At 47.3% G+C, this 17919-nt stretch overlaps 1 protein-coding gene across 1 annotated transcript; it reads left to right on the plus strand.

Moving 5' to 3' along the window:
• Positions 1–242: 242 nt before the first annotated feature.
• Positions 243–3972, plus strand: LOC134486331 (guanine nucleotide exchange factor subunit RIC1-like; the record flags this gene model as incomplete). The annotated part of the gene is made up of 3 exons (XM_063285216.1): positions 243–290; positions 2992–3614; positions 3858–3972. Coding segments are annotated over exons 1-3 (786 nt in total), but the record flags the coding sequence as incomplete, so codon positions are not given.
• Between the last annotated feature and the right edge of the window lie 13947 nt (positions 3973–17919).

The following is a 17919-nucleotide window of genomic DNA, read 5'->3' on the forward strand; positions in this document are numbered from 1 at the left end:
GTAGCCATCTCTCAGGTATGACCACAAAACAGCCGTGGCTGCAGCAACTCCTTCCCTCAGGAGATGCAGACAACACCCATCCTCCTCATAGGCACTTATAGGACAGCTGCAGTGGGATCCACCGAAGCCCATCCTGGCTGGCTGATGAGTCCATTGTGTTTACTCCCAGAGCACAGGCGAGGGGTTACTTACAGGAGGGTGGAGGACCACAAGGCAGCCACATCTCAGCCATCTCACACAGCATGGATGATGGCTTCCCCGAAGCTCCACAGATGGAGATCCCAGCTCTGGTAACTTTTCTACCACATTGTACTGGCTGGTTTTGTGTGTCAACCTGACCCAAGCTGGAGTTATCACAGAGAAAGGAGCCTCTCATGAGGAAATGCCTCCATGAGATCCAGCTAGTTGTAAGGCATTTTCTCAATTAGTGATCAAGGAGGGCGGGGCCATCCCTGGGCTGGTGGTCTTGGGTTCTATAAGAAAGCAAGATGAGCAAGGCAGGGGGAGCAAGCCATTAAGTAACATCCCTTCGTAGCCTCTGCATCAGCTCCTGCTTCCTGACCTGTTTGAGTTCCTGTCCTGACTTCCTTTGGTGATGAACAGCAATGTGGAAGTGTAAGCTGAATAAACCCTTTCCTCCGCAACCTGCTTCTTGGTCCTGATGTTTGTGCAGGAATAGAAACCCTGACTAAGACACACGCATGTGCTCTAGTTTCTTGATGCCATAAAACCACAAGGACACTTTCAGTTAGGGTAGAATTATATACAAGTGTCTGAGAGGTGCAGGGGGCAGAAACTGGAATCTCCCTGAGGATCCAATGGCCCTTCCCACCCCCTCCTGTGAGGGAACACCAACGGGCAAGCTGGAACTCAGGAGTCTGTGGTGGAGAGCGATCAGCCACAGCATCTTTAGCAGGCTGGGCTCCCATGTCACTTTGAGTTCAGTTTGCTTTCTCACAGTGGTGGGAATTGCTTCTGTGGATCACAGTGTAAAGTATTTTAATAAGTGATAGTACCTCGCCCCTCAGTCCACTGAGTCCAGGGTCTCTCTTCCTTTTCTCCCCTCGGTGGGGTCCCTATGTGCTACCAAAGCTGATCCAGAACTCTTGGTCTCTAGCAAGTGTGAGTCACTATGCCTGGTGCTGTCTCTCTATACCTGAGTTCTTGTTCTCTCTCTCTCTCTCTCTCTCTCTCTCTCTCTCTCTCTCTCTCTCTCTCTCTCTCTCTCTCTCTCTCTCTCTCCTTGGACATCCAGAAAAATCCATTCCTCCTAACTGAGTTTTCCTGCCTTGAGCAGTCTTCAGGTCAATGATGTTCACAAGATTTCAAACAAGTTGTCCTTCCAGCGGGAAAAATGAGCCCCGAGGATCCCAGCCCAACCATCGAACTGATTCCAGGGAAAATTCCCATCAACCATTTGTCACATAAGCCAAACAAATGGTCAACCGGATCAACAGGCTTTTATGTGGGGCTAAGGTGCAGGTGGGAGTGAGAATAGGCCGCCGGCATTGATTCTAGTTCAGGCATCGCCAGAAATTCAAGGTCTAGAAGGTCTGGATGGAGAGAGAGGAAAGAGAGGGAGAGAGGGAGAAGAGAGGGAAGAGGGAGGAAGAGGAGACCTCTTCAAAATGTCAGGTTGCAAGACTTGCTTCCTTGTTAATAACAAAACAGGTAAATACACACAGAGAGAGACAGAGAGAGGAAGAACAAGAAAAAGGAAGAGGAGAAGAAGGAGGGGTGAGTCTGGATGAAGGAGACACACACACACACAGAGAGAGAGAGAGAGAGAGAGAGAGAGAGAGAGAGAGAGAGAGAGAGAGAGAGAGAGAGACTGTACTGTCAGGACACTTCCTGGAGAATTCTGGACATTTGTTCTCTTGCTATTTACTTTGCTGATTCTCAGTCTCCCTGACTGTTAGATGGTGAGAACAGACTAAATGATTCATTGGGGTGGTGGGGTGGTGGGGTGGTCTCCAGCCTTGGTGCAGGGTAAGAAGGAAGAATCCTGCTGAGAGCGGTGGGGCTACATTTTTGTTTTCTAAAGATTTATATGAGTACACTGTAGCTGTCCTCAGACACACCAGAAGAGGCATCAGATCCCATTACAGATGGTTGTGAGCCACCATGTGGTTGCTGGGATTTGAACTCAGGACCTCTGGAAGAGCGGTCAGTGCTCTTAACCTCTGAGCCATCTGTGCAGTACCTTGTTTTTGTTTTTAAGACAGGGTTTCTTCCTGTAGCCCTGGCTGTCCTGTCCTGGAACTAGTTCTGTAGACCAGACTGGCCTCCAACTCAGAAATCCACCTGCCTCTGCCTCCTGAGCGCTTGGATTAAAGGTGTGTGCCACCATCTCCTGGCTTCAACCAGTGATGCTTCAAAGCAGGAAGCTGAGCTGATGTCTGAGGGAATAATTGTAGAGGTGATAGAAATTATGAGCCTAGATGTATTCACATGACACAGTTTGCCACTTAGAACCATTACTTAATAGGCCAGACATGATGGTTGGTGCTTGCATACCTATAACCCCAGCTTTCTAGAGGAAGAGGCAGGAGGATCAGGAGTTCAAGGTCACACTCAGCTACATAGTGAGTTTGGGGCTAGCCTGGGCTACATGAGACCCTGTCTCCATAACAAAACGAATCAAGAAAACAGAAAATGGAACTGGGTTGGGGTTATAGACCTGTCACCTTAGCTGCTCAGGAAGCTGAGGCAGGGGAATCTAGAGTTTCGGGTCAATGTGGGAAACAGTTCTAGGTTAGCCTAGACAATTTAATGAGACCTTGTCTCAATTAAATGAAAACAATAAAGTAGAGTGCTGTTAATGTGCCTGGGCTCCAGGCTGGATAACCAGTAACATGTCCCCCACCAAAGGTTATGCAGACAACTGAAATTGTACCATCCATTTCCATCTGTCCACTCTTTCCTCATCCATCTATTGCCCCTCATCCATTCTATCAGCCAGCCATCAATTTATTCTTATCTACCCATCAGTCATCTACCCACCAGTCATCTGTCCATCCATCAGTCATCTATCCACCCATCAGTCATCTATCTATCCACCCATCAGTCATCTATCTACCCATCAGTCATCTATCCATCCACCCATCAGTCATCTATCTACCCATCAGTCATCTATCCATCCACCCATCAGTCATCTATCCACCCATCAGTCATCTATCCATCCACCCATCAGTCATCTATCCATCCACCCATCAGTCATCTATCCATCCATCCATCAGTCATCTATCCACCCATCAGTCATCTATCCACCCATCAGTCATCTATCCATCCACCCATCAGTCATCTATCCACCCATCAGTCATCCATCCACCCATCAGTCATCTATCCACCCATCAGTCATCTATCCACCCATCAGTCATCTATCCATCCACCCATCAGTCATCTATCCACCCATCAGTCATCTATCTATCCACCCATCAGTCATCTATCTATCCACCCATCAGTCATCTATCTATCCACCCATCAGTCATCTATCCACCTATCAGTCATCTATCTATCCATCCATCAGTCATCTATCCACCTATCAGTCATCTATCTATCCACCCATCAGTCATCTATCCATCCACCCATCAGTCATCTATCCATCCACCCATCAGTCATCTATCTACCTACCCATCAGTCATCTATCTATCCACCCATTAGTCATCTATCCATCATCAGTCATCTATCCATCCATCCATCAGTCATCTATCTATCCACCCATCAGTCATCTATCCATCCATCAGTCATCTATCCATCCATCAGTCATCTATCTATCCACCCATCAGTCATCTATCTATCCACCCATCAGTCATCTATCTATCCACCCATCAGTCATCTATCTACCTACCCATCAGTCATCTATCTATCCATCCATCAGTCATCTATCCACCTATCAGTCATCTATCTATCCACCCATCAGTCATCTATCCATCCATCCATCAGTCATCTATCCACCCATCAGTCATCTATCCATCCACCCATCAGTCATCTATCCACCCATCAGTCATCTATCTATCCACCCATCAGTCATCTATCTATCCACCCATCAGTCATCTATCTATCCACCCATCAGTCATCTATCCACCTATCAGTCATCTATCTATCCATCCATCAGTCATCTATCCACCTATCAGTCATCTATCTATCCACCCATCAGTCATCTATCCATCCATCCATCAGTCATCTATCCACCCATCAGTCATCTATCCATCCACCCATCAGTCATCTATCCATCCACCCATCAGTCATCCATCCACCCATCAGTCATCTATCCACCCATCAGTCATCCATCCACCCATCAGTCATCTATCCACCCATCAGTCATCTATCCACCCATCAGTCATCTATCCACCCATCAGTCATCTATCCACCCATCAGTCATCTATCCATCCACCCATCAGTCATCTATCCATCCATCCATCAGTCATCTATCCACCCATCAGTCATCTATCCATCCACCCATCAGTCATCTATCCACCCATCAGTCATCTATCTATCCACCCATCAGTCATCTATCCACCCATCAGTCATCTATCCATCCACCCATCAGTCATCTATCCATCCACCCATCAGTCATCTATCCATCCACCCATCAGTCATCTATCTACCTACCCATCAGTCATCTATCCATCCATCCATCAGTCATCTATCCATCCATCCATCAGTCATCTATCCATCCATCCATCAGTCATCTATCTATCCACCCATCAGTCATCTATCTATCCACCCATTAGTCATCCATCCATCCATCAGTCATCCATCCATCCATCTTTTCTATCTACATATTTATCTATCCATCCATCCATCTTTCCTATCTGTGTATCTCTGTATGTATCTATGTATCTATGCATCTATCTATCTCTCCTATGTACCTATCCATCCGTCATCCATCTATCATCCCTTCATCCATCCATTCATTCATCCACCTACTCATCTTCCTTCCACCTATCATCCATCCATCTGCCCATCTGTTTTCCTTCCTTCCTTCCAGCATTATCCCTTCAACTAAGACGCCACGGCATAATAGAGAGGCGGGACTTGGCCTGGATCCAGGTTGCTTTGGTCTGACACGTGACTCCATCTCTCTGGCTTAGAGTGAGCGGCTCTAGCTCTCCGCCTCACCTTGCCCATCCAGACAATGGATACATTGATAGCACCTCTCTCCACCTGACAGAGTAGGAGGCTCTACAGGAGCCTGAGTCCTGATGCCCAGAGCCCATGAATAGATCGTTTCACGGCAAGGAGGGTTTAGAACTTCGAATGAAGGCTTCTGGCGAGACGATTAGATTTACTGGATTGTTGGAGGGTTTGGATTAGCACTACGTGGATGTGAAGATGTGGATATAGTGCCTGGGAAGGCGACTGAGGGGTAAGGACAGCTGTCTGCTCTTGCAAGGACCCAGGCTCTGTTCCCCGCATCCGCAGGGCAGCCCCAAGTCGTTTTTAGTTCCAGTTCCATGGAGCCCATGCCCACTTTGGCCTCTGTGAGCACCAGGCATGAATATGATGCCCATAGGTATGTGCAGTTAAAATACTCACACACCTCAGTGGTAGAGCGCTTACCTAGGAAGCGCAAGGCCCTGGGTTCGGTCCCCAGCTCCGAAAAAAAGAACCAAAAAAAAAAAAAAAAATACTCACACACACAAAATAGACGTAAGCCTTTATAAAATTGTCTCTAGATAAACGCAAGCGCAGATTCATGACAGAAAACTAAAGGAGAGATTTTTTTCTTTTCTTTTCTTTTCTTTTTTTTCTTTCGGAGCGGGGGACCGAACCCAGGGCCTTGCGCTTGCTAGGCAAGCACTCTACCACTGAGCCTAAATCCCCAACCCCTAAAGGAGAGATTTTTATATAAGATGCACTAAAATGGATTAAAAATCGATTCTGAGGCTGGAGAGATGGCTCAGCAGTTAAGAGCACCCGACTACTCTTCCAGAGGTCCTGAGTTCAATTCCCAGCAACCACATGGCGGCTCACAACCATCTGTAAAGAGATCTGATGCCCTCTTCTGGTGTGTCTGAAGACAGCTACAGTGTATTTATTTATAAATGAATAAATCTTAAAAAAAAAAAATCGATTCTGGGGGTTGAGGATTTAGCTCAGTGGTAGAGCACTTGCCTAGCAAGTGCAAGGCCCTGGGTTCGGTCCTCAGCTCCGAAAAAAAAAAATAAAATAAAAAAAAATAAAAAAATAAAAAAAAAAATAAAAATCGATTCTGGCCAATATGGTGGTGCACGCCTTTAATCTCAGCACTCAGGAAGCATAGGCAGTCTCATTTTTTAGTTCGAGGCCAGTCTGATCTACAGAGGAGTTCCAGGACAACCAGGGCTGCCCAGGGAAACCCTGTATCCGTGTAGCCTTGGCTATTGTGGAACTTACTCTGTAGACCAGGCTGGCCTGAGCCGGGGATGGCGCGCGTGTGTGTGTGTGTGTGTGTGTGTGTGTGTGTGTGTGTGTGTCTTGGGGGTGGGGAGTGGAGGCAGGAAGAGGCGAGGGGGCGGAATCGAATGAATGAATCCACAATGCTGCAGCAGGAATCCGGAGGTCAGGCGACTTTTAGGAGAAGCAGGCCTCCTCTGAGTTAGCTGCCAGCTCTTCAGAGTCATTTTATGGAAATGACACAATAGCCAGAAGAAGGAGCCTTGTCCTTGGTATTTCTTCTACGGGATTTCTTTGTTAGGACTGAAAAGGGATTTTTTTTTTTTTAATATACTTTCCTCCCCCAGAGCTGAACCCAGGGCCTTGTGCTTGCTAGGCAAGCACTCAACCACTGAGCTTAATCCCCAACCGCATAATATGCTGAGGTTTTTTTTTTTTTTTAATTAATTTTTGTGTGCACGATTTTGCTGGTCAGCCTCTGTTCAAACACCTATTTGTGCTTACTTCCATTTTATGTGACAGCCTAAAATCTGGGTCGCTTAGCAAACGTGAGTGCGCAGCGGCTGGGAGCGAGCGTCTTCTCCGTGCGTCGTAAAGTTATCATCTTTAATGAAAATATGCTCGCTGTGGGGGAGAACCTCCGAGCCATTTGGTCCTTTCCTGTCAGCAGAGGGAAGGGACTAAAGACTGAGCAAGGCTGAAGGGTTTTATTGTCACGTCGTAAAGGAGCAAATGGCGTCTGTCAATACAAAGCCAGTGAGAGCCCCAGTCGGGGGAGGCCATCAAGAGTGTCAAAATGGATTTTGATTAACCGGGGGTTCAACATCTCTTTATTTTGCTTCCTTCACTCTCCAGCATAAGAATGCTATAAAAAACATGCAAACAGGAAGCTGATGACCATTAAACCCCTGCAGGGCCACCCCTTACCGAGCTAGCGACAGTAAATAGTTCTAAATAGTTCTCATCAGACCCATAACTAGGGACATATTTGCATGCTCAGGCTGGGCCTGTTTTGGTATTCTGTGCTGAGTTTTCTCTCCAAGAATAAATAACACAATCTACTTGCCTAAGTGTTAATTCCCACACGTTTTTCATATTTGGGTCATAAATATCTTTTAGACACTGGTAAAAATGACCAAGGTGTTTATGGGCTGCAAAAAACACGGATGGCAAATGAAATCAACAAGAGTCCCACCTGGAAGGAGTGGAGCGCTCGGGAGTGGGGACGGGGAGTGGGGACGGGGAGTGGGAACGGGGAGTTGGGACCTGGAGGCCAGAGACCCACCCCTACCCTCTACACTGTCCTGAAAGTCGTTAAGGGGTGTCTGCCTCATAAAGATGTTTACTAAGTGGTCACAGGGATCCAGGCCTGGGCAGGTGTGGGGACACTGCCAGGCTGGCTGTTAGAACTGTGGTCTGGCTCTTGAGGGGTCACTTTCTCCTTTGCGGCCAGAGAGGATCATGGGACAGCCTAGGGCGCAGAAAACTGGAAGGGGATATTGGAAGAACCTTACAACAGCCACCGTTCTTAATGGATTCCAAATCTGAACCTCAGCTGGTCAGGAAGCGGCAGACAGAAGTGTCACCCCGGGGAGCATCGCTCCTCAGTGCTGGGTCTAGATTTGTTCTGGTCTACAAAGAAGTTCACTCCTTCCTTCCTTCCTTCCTTCCTTCCTTCCTTCCTTCCTTCCTTCCTTCCTTCCTTCCCTCCCTCCTTTCTTTCCTTCTTTTCCTCCTTCCTTTTTTCTAGTTTGACATTTAAGACTTAGTATATTTTAAAATGTTTATTACATTTTATTTGTGAGTCTGTGCAGTCGTACTGTGGTGCATGTGTGGAGGTCAGAGGACAGTTTTAGGAATCTGTGTGTTCCCCCACCAAGTGGGTCCGTTGGGTTCCACAGCAAACACTTCAATTCATTTAATGCGCCACCGCTCCAACCTGGATTGTTTTAAAATTTATTTATTTATTTATTTATTTATTTATTTATTTATTTATTTATTTATTTATTTATTTATTTATGCGTGTGGAGGTTGGAGGATGGCCTGTAAGGCTTGATTTTCTCCTGATGTGTGAGATCAAGGAATCAGACTCAGGTTATCAGGGCTTCTCAAAAATGCTTCTGTCACGGGTTGGGGATTTAGCTCAGTGGTAGAGCGCTTTGCCTAGCAACCGCAAGGCTCTGGGTTCGGTCCCCAGCTCCGAAAAAACAAACAAACAAACAAACAAACAAAAATGCTTCTGTCTGCTGAGCCACGTCTCTCTGTCTCCCTTCTAAATGTGTGTGTGTGTGTGTGTGTGTGTGTGTGTGTTTGCATGTGTGTGTGCATGTGTTTGTTGGGGGGAGCAGATGTCTGCTGTAGCATTGTGTAGAGATCAGGAACATTTGTGGGAGTCAGTTCACTCCTTCTACCGTTTGGTTTCCAGGGATCGAACTCAGGTCATCAGGCTTAGTGGTGAGCCCTTTACCCACTGAGCCACCAAACCAGCCTGTTTCATTCTATTTACTTACTTACTTAATGTATTAGTTTTCTAAGGCAGGCTTTCAGATAGTCCAGGCTAACCTTGAAGTCACTGTATATAGCCTTGGAATTCTGATGTCCCTGCCTTTACCTCTCAAGTGCAAGGCTTAGAGATGTGAGCGTTGCCTCTGGCTAAAATGACTAGATACCTGTTGTTGTCCTTGGGGACAGGGAACCCTGGGCTCAGTGCATGGCGGCCACTCCATAGTTCTGAGCTTAGTGCTGGGTTCCATCTGCCTGGTCATCCTGCCCTTAGGTTCAGTGAGAGACTCTGTCCCAAGGGAATAAGGCAGACTGTGATACACAGACACAGAGTCCTCCTCTAGCTTCCCAATGCACACACATAGGAGTGCACCAATGTGCACACACACAGGAGCACAGCAGTGCGTACACACAGGAGCACAGCAGTGCACACACAGGAGCACACCAGGGCACACACAGGAACATACCAGTGCACACACACAGGAGCACACCAGTGTACACACAGGAGCACACCAGTGTACACACACAGGTGCACACCAGTGCACACACACAGGAGCACAGCAGTGCACACACACAGGAGCACAGCAGTGCACACACACAGGTGCACAGCAGTGCACACACACAGGAGCACACCAGTGCGCACACACAGGTGCACAGCAGTGCACACACACAGGAGCACACCAGTGTGCACACACACAGGAGCACAGCAGTGCACCCACACAGGAGCACACCAGTGTGCACACACACAGGAGCACAGCAGTGCACACACACAGGAGCACACCAGTGCACACACAGGAGCACAGCAGTGCGCACACACAGGTGCACAGCAGTGCACACACACAGGAGCACACCAGTGCACACACACAGGAGCACACCAGTGCGCACACACAGGTGCACAGCAGTGTGCACACACAGGAGCACACCAGTACACACACAGGAGCACACCAGTGTACATACAGGAGCACACCAGTGCACACACACAGGTGCACAGCAGTGCATACACACAGGAGCACACCAGTGCACACACAGGAGCACACCAGTGTACATACAGGAGCACACCAGTGCACACACACAGGTGCACACCAGTGTACACACACAGGAGCACACCAGTGCGCACACACAGGAGCACAGCAGTGTGCACACACAGGAGCACACCAGTGTACACACAGGAGCACACCAGTGCACACACACAGGAGCACAGCAGTGCACACACACAGGTGCACAGCAGTGCACACACACAGGAGCACACCAGTGCACACACACAAGTGCACAGCAGTGCACACACACAGGAGCACACCAGTGCACACACACAGGAGCACACCAGTGCACACACAGGAGCACACCAGTGAACACACAGGAGCACACCAGTGCACACACACAGGAGCACATCAGTGTGCACACACACAGGAGCACACCAGGGCACACACACAAGTGCACAGCAGTGCACACACACAGGAGCACACCAGTGCACACACACAGGAGCACACCAGTGCACACACAGGAGCACACCAGTGTACACACAGGAGCACACCAGTGCACACACACAGGAGCACACCAGGGCACACACACAGAAGCACACCAGGGCACACACACAGGTGCACAGCAGTGCACACACACAGGAGCACAGCAGTGCACACACACAGGAGCACACCAGTGTACACACACAGGAGCACACCAGTGTACACATATGCACAAACCCCCACCCCAAGAAAGAACACAACACAAAATGTTAACTAAGTAAGCAGGTTTGGGAAGGAAACGGGGTAACACACTACAGAAGTTTTAGCTCATTGGCAGCGACTCATTGCCATTGCTGGCGTGTGTTGCAGAGACAAGGAAGACACAGTGAATCATTTGTAAGTGTATAGGAAGGTCAGTCATCGTGAGCTCAGGTGAAAGGTTCAGAGTCACTTCTGTTATCCATGACATTTACAACTTTCCACAATGAAAAGTCCCTGGGAAATGCCAGATTAAAACACAGTGCTGGTGGCTGGAGAGGTGGCTCAGCGGTTTAGAGCTCCAACTGCTCTTCCAGAGGTCCTGAGTTCAATTCCCAGCAACCACATGGTGGCTCACAACCGTCTGGGATCCAATGTCCTCTTCTGGTGTGTCTGACAGCTATGGTGTGTTCATATAAATAAAACAAATAAATCTTAAAACACAAAACAAAACACAGTGCAGAGAACCTGGGAGGCTTTGAAAGTGCTGTGGGGCTCTGGCTTCCCTCTGGGCCAATAAAGCTGGAGATCGGGAGGAGTGAGCAGGGAGGGGGCAGCACAGCAAGCAAGATGGTAGCCACAGGGATCCCCTATACCTGGGTGTAGTGGTGGTGATGGTGGTGCATGCTTTTAATCCCAGTACTTGGGAGGCTGAGGCAGAGGGATTGTTTAGAGTTTTAAGGTCAGCCTGGTTTACACAGTGAGTTCCAGGGCGGCTGTCTACACGGTGATAACTTACCTAAAAACAATATCAATAAAACAAGCAAACAAACAAACAAACAAACAGGTGGGTAAGATGAGGGAATGAGACTGGCTCCTGCTGTTGTCTGTGTTAAGATTTGAAACTTCCCATCGTGCAGCTAAAAAGGGGGGGCTGGAGAGCCGTCTCCGCAGCTCAGTTAAGAGCTGCCACTGCTTCTGTAGCTTCCTGGTTCAGTTCCTAGCACCTGTGTGGCGGTTCGCAACCATCTGTAATTCCAGTTTTCCGGGACCTAATGCCCTCTACTGGCTTCTGTGAGCACTGCGTGTGTGTGGTGCATGAACTCAGGCAAACAAACGCATATACACATAAATTATTTTTTAAAAGAAGGAGATGAGAGAAAGAAAGGTAGGATGTGAAAAGATTACACAACTTTTTTTGGGGGGGAAAATGAAAGCATATTTTCAAAAAATATTTTTGGGGCTGGAGGGATGGCTCAGGGGTTAAGAGCACTAATTGTTCTTCCAGAGGACCTGGGTTCAATTCCCAGTACCAACCTGACAGCTCACAACTGTCTGTAACTCAGTTCCAGGAGATAGCCAATCTCACCCAGACATACATGCAGGCAAAACAACAGAGCATTTAAAAAAAAAATCATTAAAAATTTTTTTTCCTCAAAAACTGACTTTTTGTCTGACCAGTTCAAGTTGACTGTAAAGGGAGAAAAATTCTACTCTGGGGCTTTCAGCTGTGTCAGGCCCCCCCTCCCCCAACCGATCACACACTCACATACTCACACACTTACACACACTGACACTCACAAACACACATTCTCATACACATTCATGTACACGCTGACACACATAGCCCTCGCAGACACACACACTGACACACATTCATACACTCACACACACTCGAACTCAGACACACTCTCACACACTCAGACACACACTGACACACACTAGCCCTCACAGATACTCTCAGAGACACACACACTGATACACTTCATACACACACACACTCCCACTCACAGACACTCACACACAGACGCACACTCACATACACACTCGAAGTCAGATTCACTCTCACAGTCACAGACACATTCATGCACACTCACAGATACACTCACAGACACACTCTCACACACTCAGACACACACTAGCCCTCACAGATACTCTCAGAGGCACACACACTGATACACTTCATATACACACACACACACACTCCCACTCACAGACACTCACACACAGACACACACTCACATACACACTCGAAGTCAGATTCACTCTCACAGTCACAGACACATTCATGCACACTCACAGATACACTCACAGACACACTCACACACTACACTCACACTGTCACACACACACACACACACACACACACACACAAGTCTGAGAGAGCTTAACAGCATCCTTAGAGCTAACCAACACAAAGTAAGTTTTTGTTTGTAGATTTGATTTTTCATTGTTCAGGATAAAACCAAGTTCAACTCCTTGACGCCCCAGGATTTGTAGGATCTTAGTTACTGCTAAAAGGAGAATAATTTGAAAAATTGTTCTCCAGAAGAGAAAGACCTATGCTTTTCATGAATCTTAGACCTTTCTTCTTCCTTCCTTCCTTCCTCTTTTTCTCTTTCTTTCTTTTTTTCTTTCTGTGTCTTGTTTTCTTCTTTTAAAATTTTTGTTTCGTTTTAAATACCACCATAAAACCACAATTTGGTGAATCGTCCTTTTGAAGTATAGAGGTTGGCGCAAAGGTCGCTCCCAGGATGTAGACGCTGTGTTCAAGTTTGGGGCCAGTTTTTATTTGCTTGTGTCTGATTTTTTTGAGAGGACTGGGAGTAGCTGAAATTTCAAAAGAGTCAACTTGTGTTTCTCCCTTATTGTCTTTTTGTTGACCCAACAAACAAGCCCAGAATGGCAAGGCTTAAGAAAAGGGAGGTTGTGGGTCCTGGCAAGTTTTCTCACTTGCAAAGAGGGAAGAGGAAGCCTGTGTTTTTGTCAATTATTGACATCTCGCTGTGGTCCCCAGATAATCTCTCTTTCTCCCCTACTGTCTGTGCTCTGGAACTCATCTTTGTATTAAGAACGCAATTGACAACCCAGTGTACGGGAAGCCAGTCCTTTGTACCTGCTGGAGTGAACATTGTTTCCTCTGGCTCGGGGAAGCTGTTCAAACAAGAGGTCCGTTGTCCCTTTCAGAAGTGGATAATAGGAAACTGAAACGAAATCTGGAGGTCATTTGGCCTCTTCCACTCGGAGGGGACAGACGCAGCAACTCCAAACCCTGGAGCGTGTGAACACGTGACCAGTTACCCACGCTCCAATTTTTCCCCGGAGCCCGGGGAGGATGGCCATGCTTTGGGTAGTCATAGGCTGGAGATTCATCATGTTGGGATTCTGACTCCGATCCAGACTGGGGACCCCACCAAACAGGCTTAAACCAAGATAAAAGTCCAGGAAAAGGCATGGTGATCAAAACACCAGCAGGCATGACAGCGACTACTGCTTCGTAAATATGTGGTGGGATACAAGGGGGAGACACGGTGTTTCCTCCACACACAGAGAGCTGAGGACCAGAGACAACAGCACGGAGCCTTGACGTTGGGACTCAAATCTGGGTTACTTTAGAAATTAGCTTCTTTTCTTCCTCCTCCTTCTTGAAACTTTATTATTATTTTTTTTTCGGAGCTGGGGACCGATTATTATTATTTTAGACAGGATCTCATTACATAGTCCTAGTTGGTCTACAGCTCCATATAAAGACCAGGCTGGCCTTGAACTCACAGAGACCAGCCTGTCTCTGTCTTTGCCGAGCTAGGATCAAAGGTGTGGGCCACATTGCATCTTTTTTATTTTTATTTTTTTTGAGATTAGGGCTCTCAGTGAACCTGGCTTTTATCAGTGTCTGGCTAGCCAGGGAGCCCCAGGGGTACTCCAGCCTCTGCCTCCTCAGCACCAGGATTACAGGCGTTCACTAATGTGTTCAGCTATTTAGGTCGGCTTTGGGGATTGAACTCCCAGCCATGTCATCTTTGTGTAGCAAGCACTTCCTGTCCTGAGCTATCTCCCCCTGCTTCAGGTATTTGTCACAGGGATACAAAGTTGCTATTCTTTTTACAAGTCATAGCTCTAGAGTAGCCAGCATAGTGAGTACAAAACAAATTCACTGAGGTTTACAGAGTCTCAGAATTATCATCTTCATTAGGCTCAGGCCTTTGCAGAACTCACAGTCAAGTTGGAACCAGTCAATGATGCTAAGCGAGATAAAGGAAGCTTAATGTATTTTTTAAAAATTCTATCAAATTATAAGAATACATATTTTGTAATTACTGTGGGAGTTGGCACACATACGTAGAAGTCAAAGGACAACTTCTGAAAGTCTGATCTCTCCTTCCACCATGTTGGTCTAGAATCAGACTGGTTAGGTCTAGCAGCCAGTGCCTTTAACCACTGGGCTATCCTACCCCAACCCCCACAATGTGTTTGATATTTGCATTTTTGCCTTAAAACGCTGTGAAAGAGGCTAAGTAGCACAGCACAATCTCACTTTAGATCGGGGCAGGGCAGGGGAAGGCTGTAAGAACAGTCTTGGGCTCTGTATGTGTGTTCTGCTTTTAAATATATTTTTCAAAGCCAGAGGAAGTGCAGGTTGATGGCCGTTGAAATCCAATATTTCCCCATACAAATGCATATCGTACTTCTAAAAAATAACTTCAGGCTTTCAAAACCCGTTCCTCGCTGGGCATAGCTGCTCATCCGCTTGGGGCGCATTCATTTCGCCCAGAGTAAACCCGGCAGCACGTAGACGCCTGCATCCGGGGAAGATGCGCTGTTGTTCCACTGAGACCCCTTTCAGCTTTAAAATGTGGACCTTCACCAAAAATCTCTGACCTCCGTTCCCCCCTCCCATCCCGAGGCAGAGCGGGGACGAGGCATTGAATTACTGGCTCGTCACTGACGCCACGGGCTCTCCCAGCCCTTTGAACAGGAGCTGGGCCTAAGAAGAAAGTTTTTCTTAATAAGTAGCTGTTCCCGCTTTGATATGCACATCTGGATGCGAGGTCTTATCTGCAGCCCGCTAAGACCGCTTCCTGTGGGCAAATGATAAAAGAACAACTCAAAATAACAAAAACGGAATAAAAAGTGCCAGATGCCTCCGAAAGCGGGACAATGCGAAAGAAAGCAACTCTTGACAATTGGAGCAATCATTTTAGAGGCCTACTGGCTCAAGATTTTTTTTTTTTTTTAAGGGATTAGGAAGAAGAGAAAGAGGGGGGATGCCAACCTCGGCTGACAGGCACGGCTGTATTCTGTTGGAAATGAAGGGGGGGGGGGATAACGTCGAGCATGCTATCAATCACGTTGGGGGTTAATTTTACTTCTGTCCCGGCCTGTTTCTGAAGCTTAAAAAAAGAAAAAAAAAAAACTTCCCTTTTCTTTGTCGCCCTCTGTTTAAGCACAGTTAACTCTGAGGCCCCGACTCAAAGATTCTGATTCACGAATTCTTTCAGGAATGACAAAGGATTTCACACAGACCGAAACCACCAAGAAGAGTGACCCTCGGGTGGGGCCAACTTCCCACTTTCTCTCCCGTTTAGTTTTGAAGAGTAAGTTTTTCTTTATTCTGATCCCTTCCGTACCGGGTTTTGTTTTTGTTTTTGTTTTTGGTTTTTTTTTTTTTTCCCTTCTTGATTTCTTCGCCACCTTTGTTAGAAAGAGTTCTTATGAAAACCTTATGATGATCTCGGCTTGGGGACTTTTTGAAGGAGCTTCGGTCCCCTCCTCGGTGTGGGCTGGTCTGATGTTTTCGCAGTTAGGGTGGAAGGGCGGAACTGGCTTTAGGTGACGTGCGAATATGAGTCTAGCGCTCTCTTGTTCATTTCAAAGCTTGCTTTGTAAACACGCGCCGGGGACTTCAGTTACCTCTGAGGCTGATTGCAACTGATATGTTAATAAGCGAGTGAAACTTAGGGCTCGGCCCCCATCACTCCTTAGAGTGGAAACTGAGGACGGGGTGGGGGAGGGGACCAGGAAGGCAGGCTGCCCCGCACCCCCAGCCTAACCAGATAACGCCTGCATTGATTCCACATTAACATACAGCAGGCATGGGAAAATGATAGACTCCCACCACACTGTCATGGCAACCGAAAAAATGGCTGCTTTAGAGGGGCGGGGTGGGGAAGAGGGCCTTGGGGAAAGAAAAGCCAAGGCCTGTCTCTTTTTTTCTGTTTGACATCTGTTGTTTAACATACAAAATTGTATTATCGTGATGAAGCCGCCGCCGCTGTCCGGCTGAAGCCTCGCCCAGAAATTAGGGGAGTGTAACCCCGGTTTTGAAGTTAAGAGTGAGGTTCCCCACCCCTGACATTTCCACCTAGAGCTGAAAGTTTCCCCCCATCATTGCAGGTGTGAGAAGCTTGACTCTCCCGGGAAAGGTGGGTGTAGGGAACCGGGCAGGGAGGGGCCTGTAAGGCACACATCAAGTCCTGTCAGCTACCTCCACTTCTCTTCTTTTAAACAGATTTTGGACTTTTTCTAAAATGCCGTTTGAGAGGGCTTGTCGTCGCGGGCATCCGGAGAATACGGCTACGGTTTGTAAACACAGGTGTGGCCCAAGGTTTAAAATGGTTATTGAAGGGCCGGAAGGGCTTGCCCCTCCCCCACAGGTCCCAGGACCTTGCACATGTATTCCGGGATTCCAGCCCAAGAGGTGGCTTTTATTTCTTTCCTTCTGCGGCTCCTTCCCAAATTTGTATAAAGCCCTCACTCACTTAATGTTCCGAATGGGACTGTAGAAACCCATATTCAGGGCTCCCAACACTGATATAAAATTTTCATATTGCCCTAAAGGTATTACCTAGAGATTACTTCTTTGTTGAACACAAACACAACACACACACACACACACACACACACACACACACACTCACACGTATATTTTTCTATTTTTTTTCTTTTCTTTTTTTTTTCGGAGCTGGGGACCGAACCCAGGGCCTTGCGCTTGCTAGGCAAGCGCTCTACCACTGAGCCAAATCCCCAACCCACGTATATTTTTCTTACTCAACGGGTAAAGGTGTTTGTTACCAAGACTGACCACCCGAGTTCAAGTCCAGAAACCCATTTCCAGTGGAAGAAGAGGACTAACTTCAAAAGCTGTCCCCTGACCTCCGAGTGTGCAGGCACGTATGCACACACTCTCTCTAAAGAAATGCATTTAAAAAAAGATAGAGTTTTAAACGCAGCAATACGTAATCACACTCGGGGGCTCCCATGGGTAAACAGCTCACAGCAGGAGCTCAGGAACAGCTGTAGAAGATTGCTACCATCCTCAGAGCCACACTGAGGCTTTCCAGGAAGGCTGAGATTAAACCCGTCGATAGGGAAAGATCAGATAAGTCCAAACAAAGACCACTTATATAATTGCCATCAGTCATCAGCAAAGTTAGCATTTTAAGGTGGGGAAGCAGGAAAGAAAAAAAAAAAAACCCACCCAAACCAGGTCCACCAGTTAGCAGCCGCAATCTGTAATAAGGGGTCCTCCCAAAGGCAGGCTTGGGAGGGGGACGCAGAAGCCTCAGAAATCGGAAAGGTCAGAAAGGAATTGTTTGTT

Source organism: Rattus norvegicus, chromosome 3, assembly GCF_036323735.1.
Source record: "Rattus norvegicus strain BN/NHsdMcwi chromosome 3, GRCr8, whole genome shotgun sequence".
In the NCBI taxonomy this organism is placed as follows: Eukaryota; Metazoa; Chordata; class Mammalia; order Rodentia; family Muridae; genus Rattus; species Rattus norvegicus.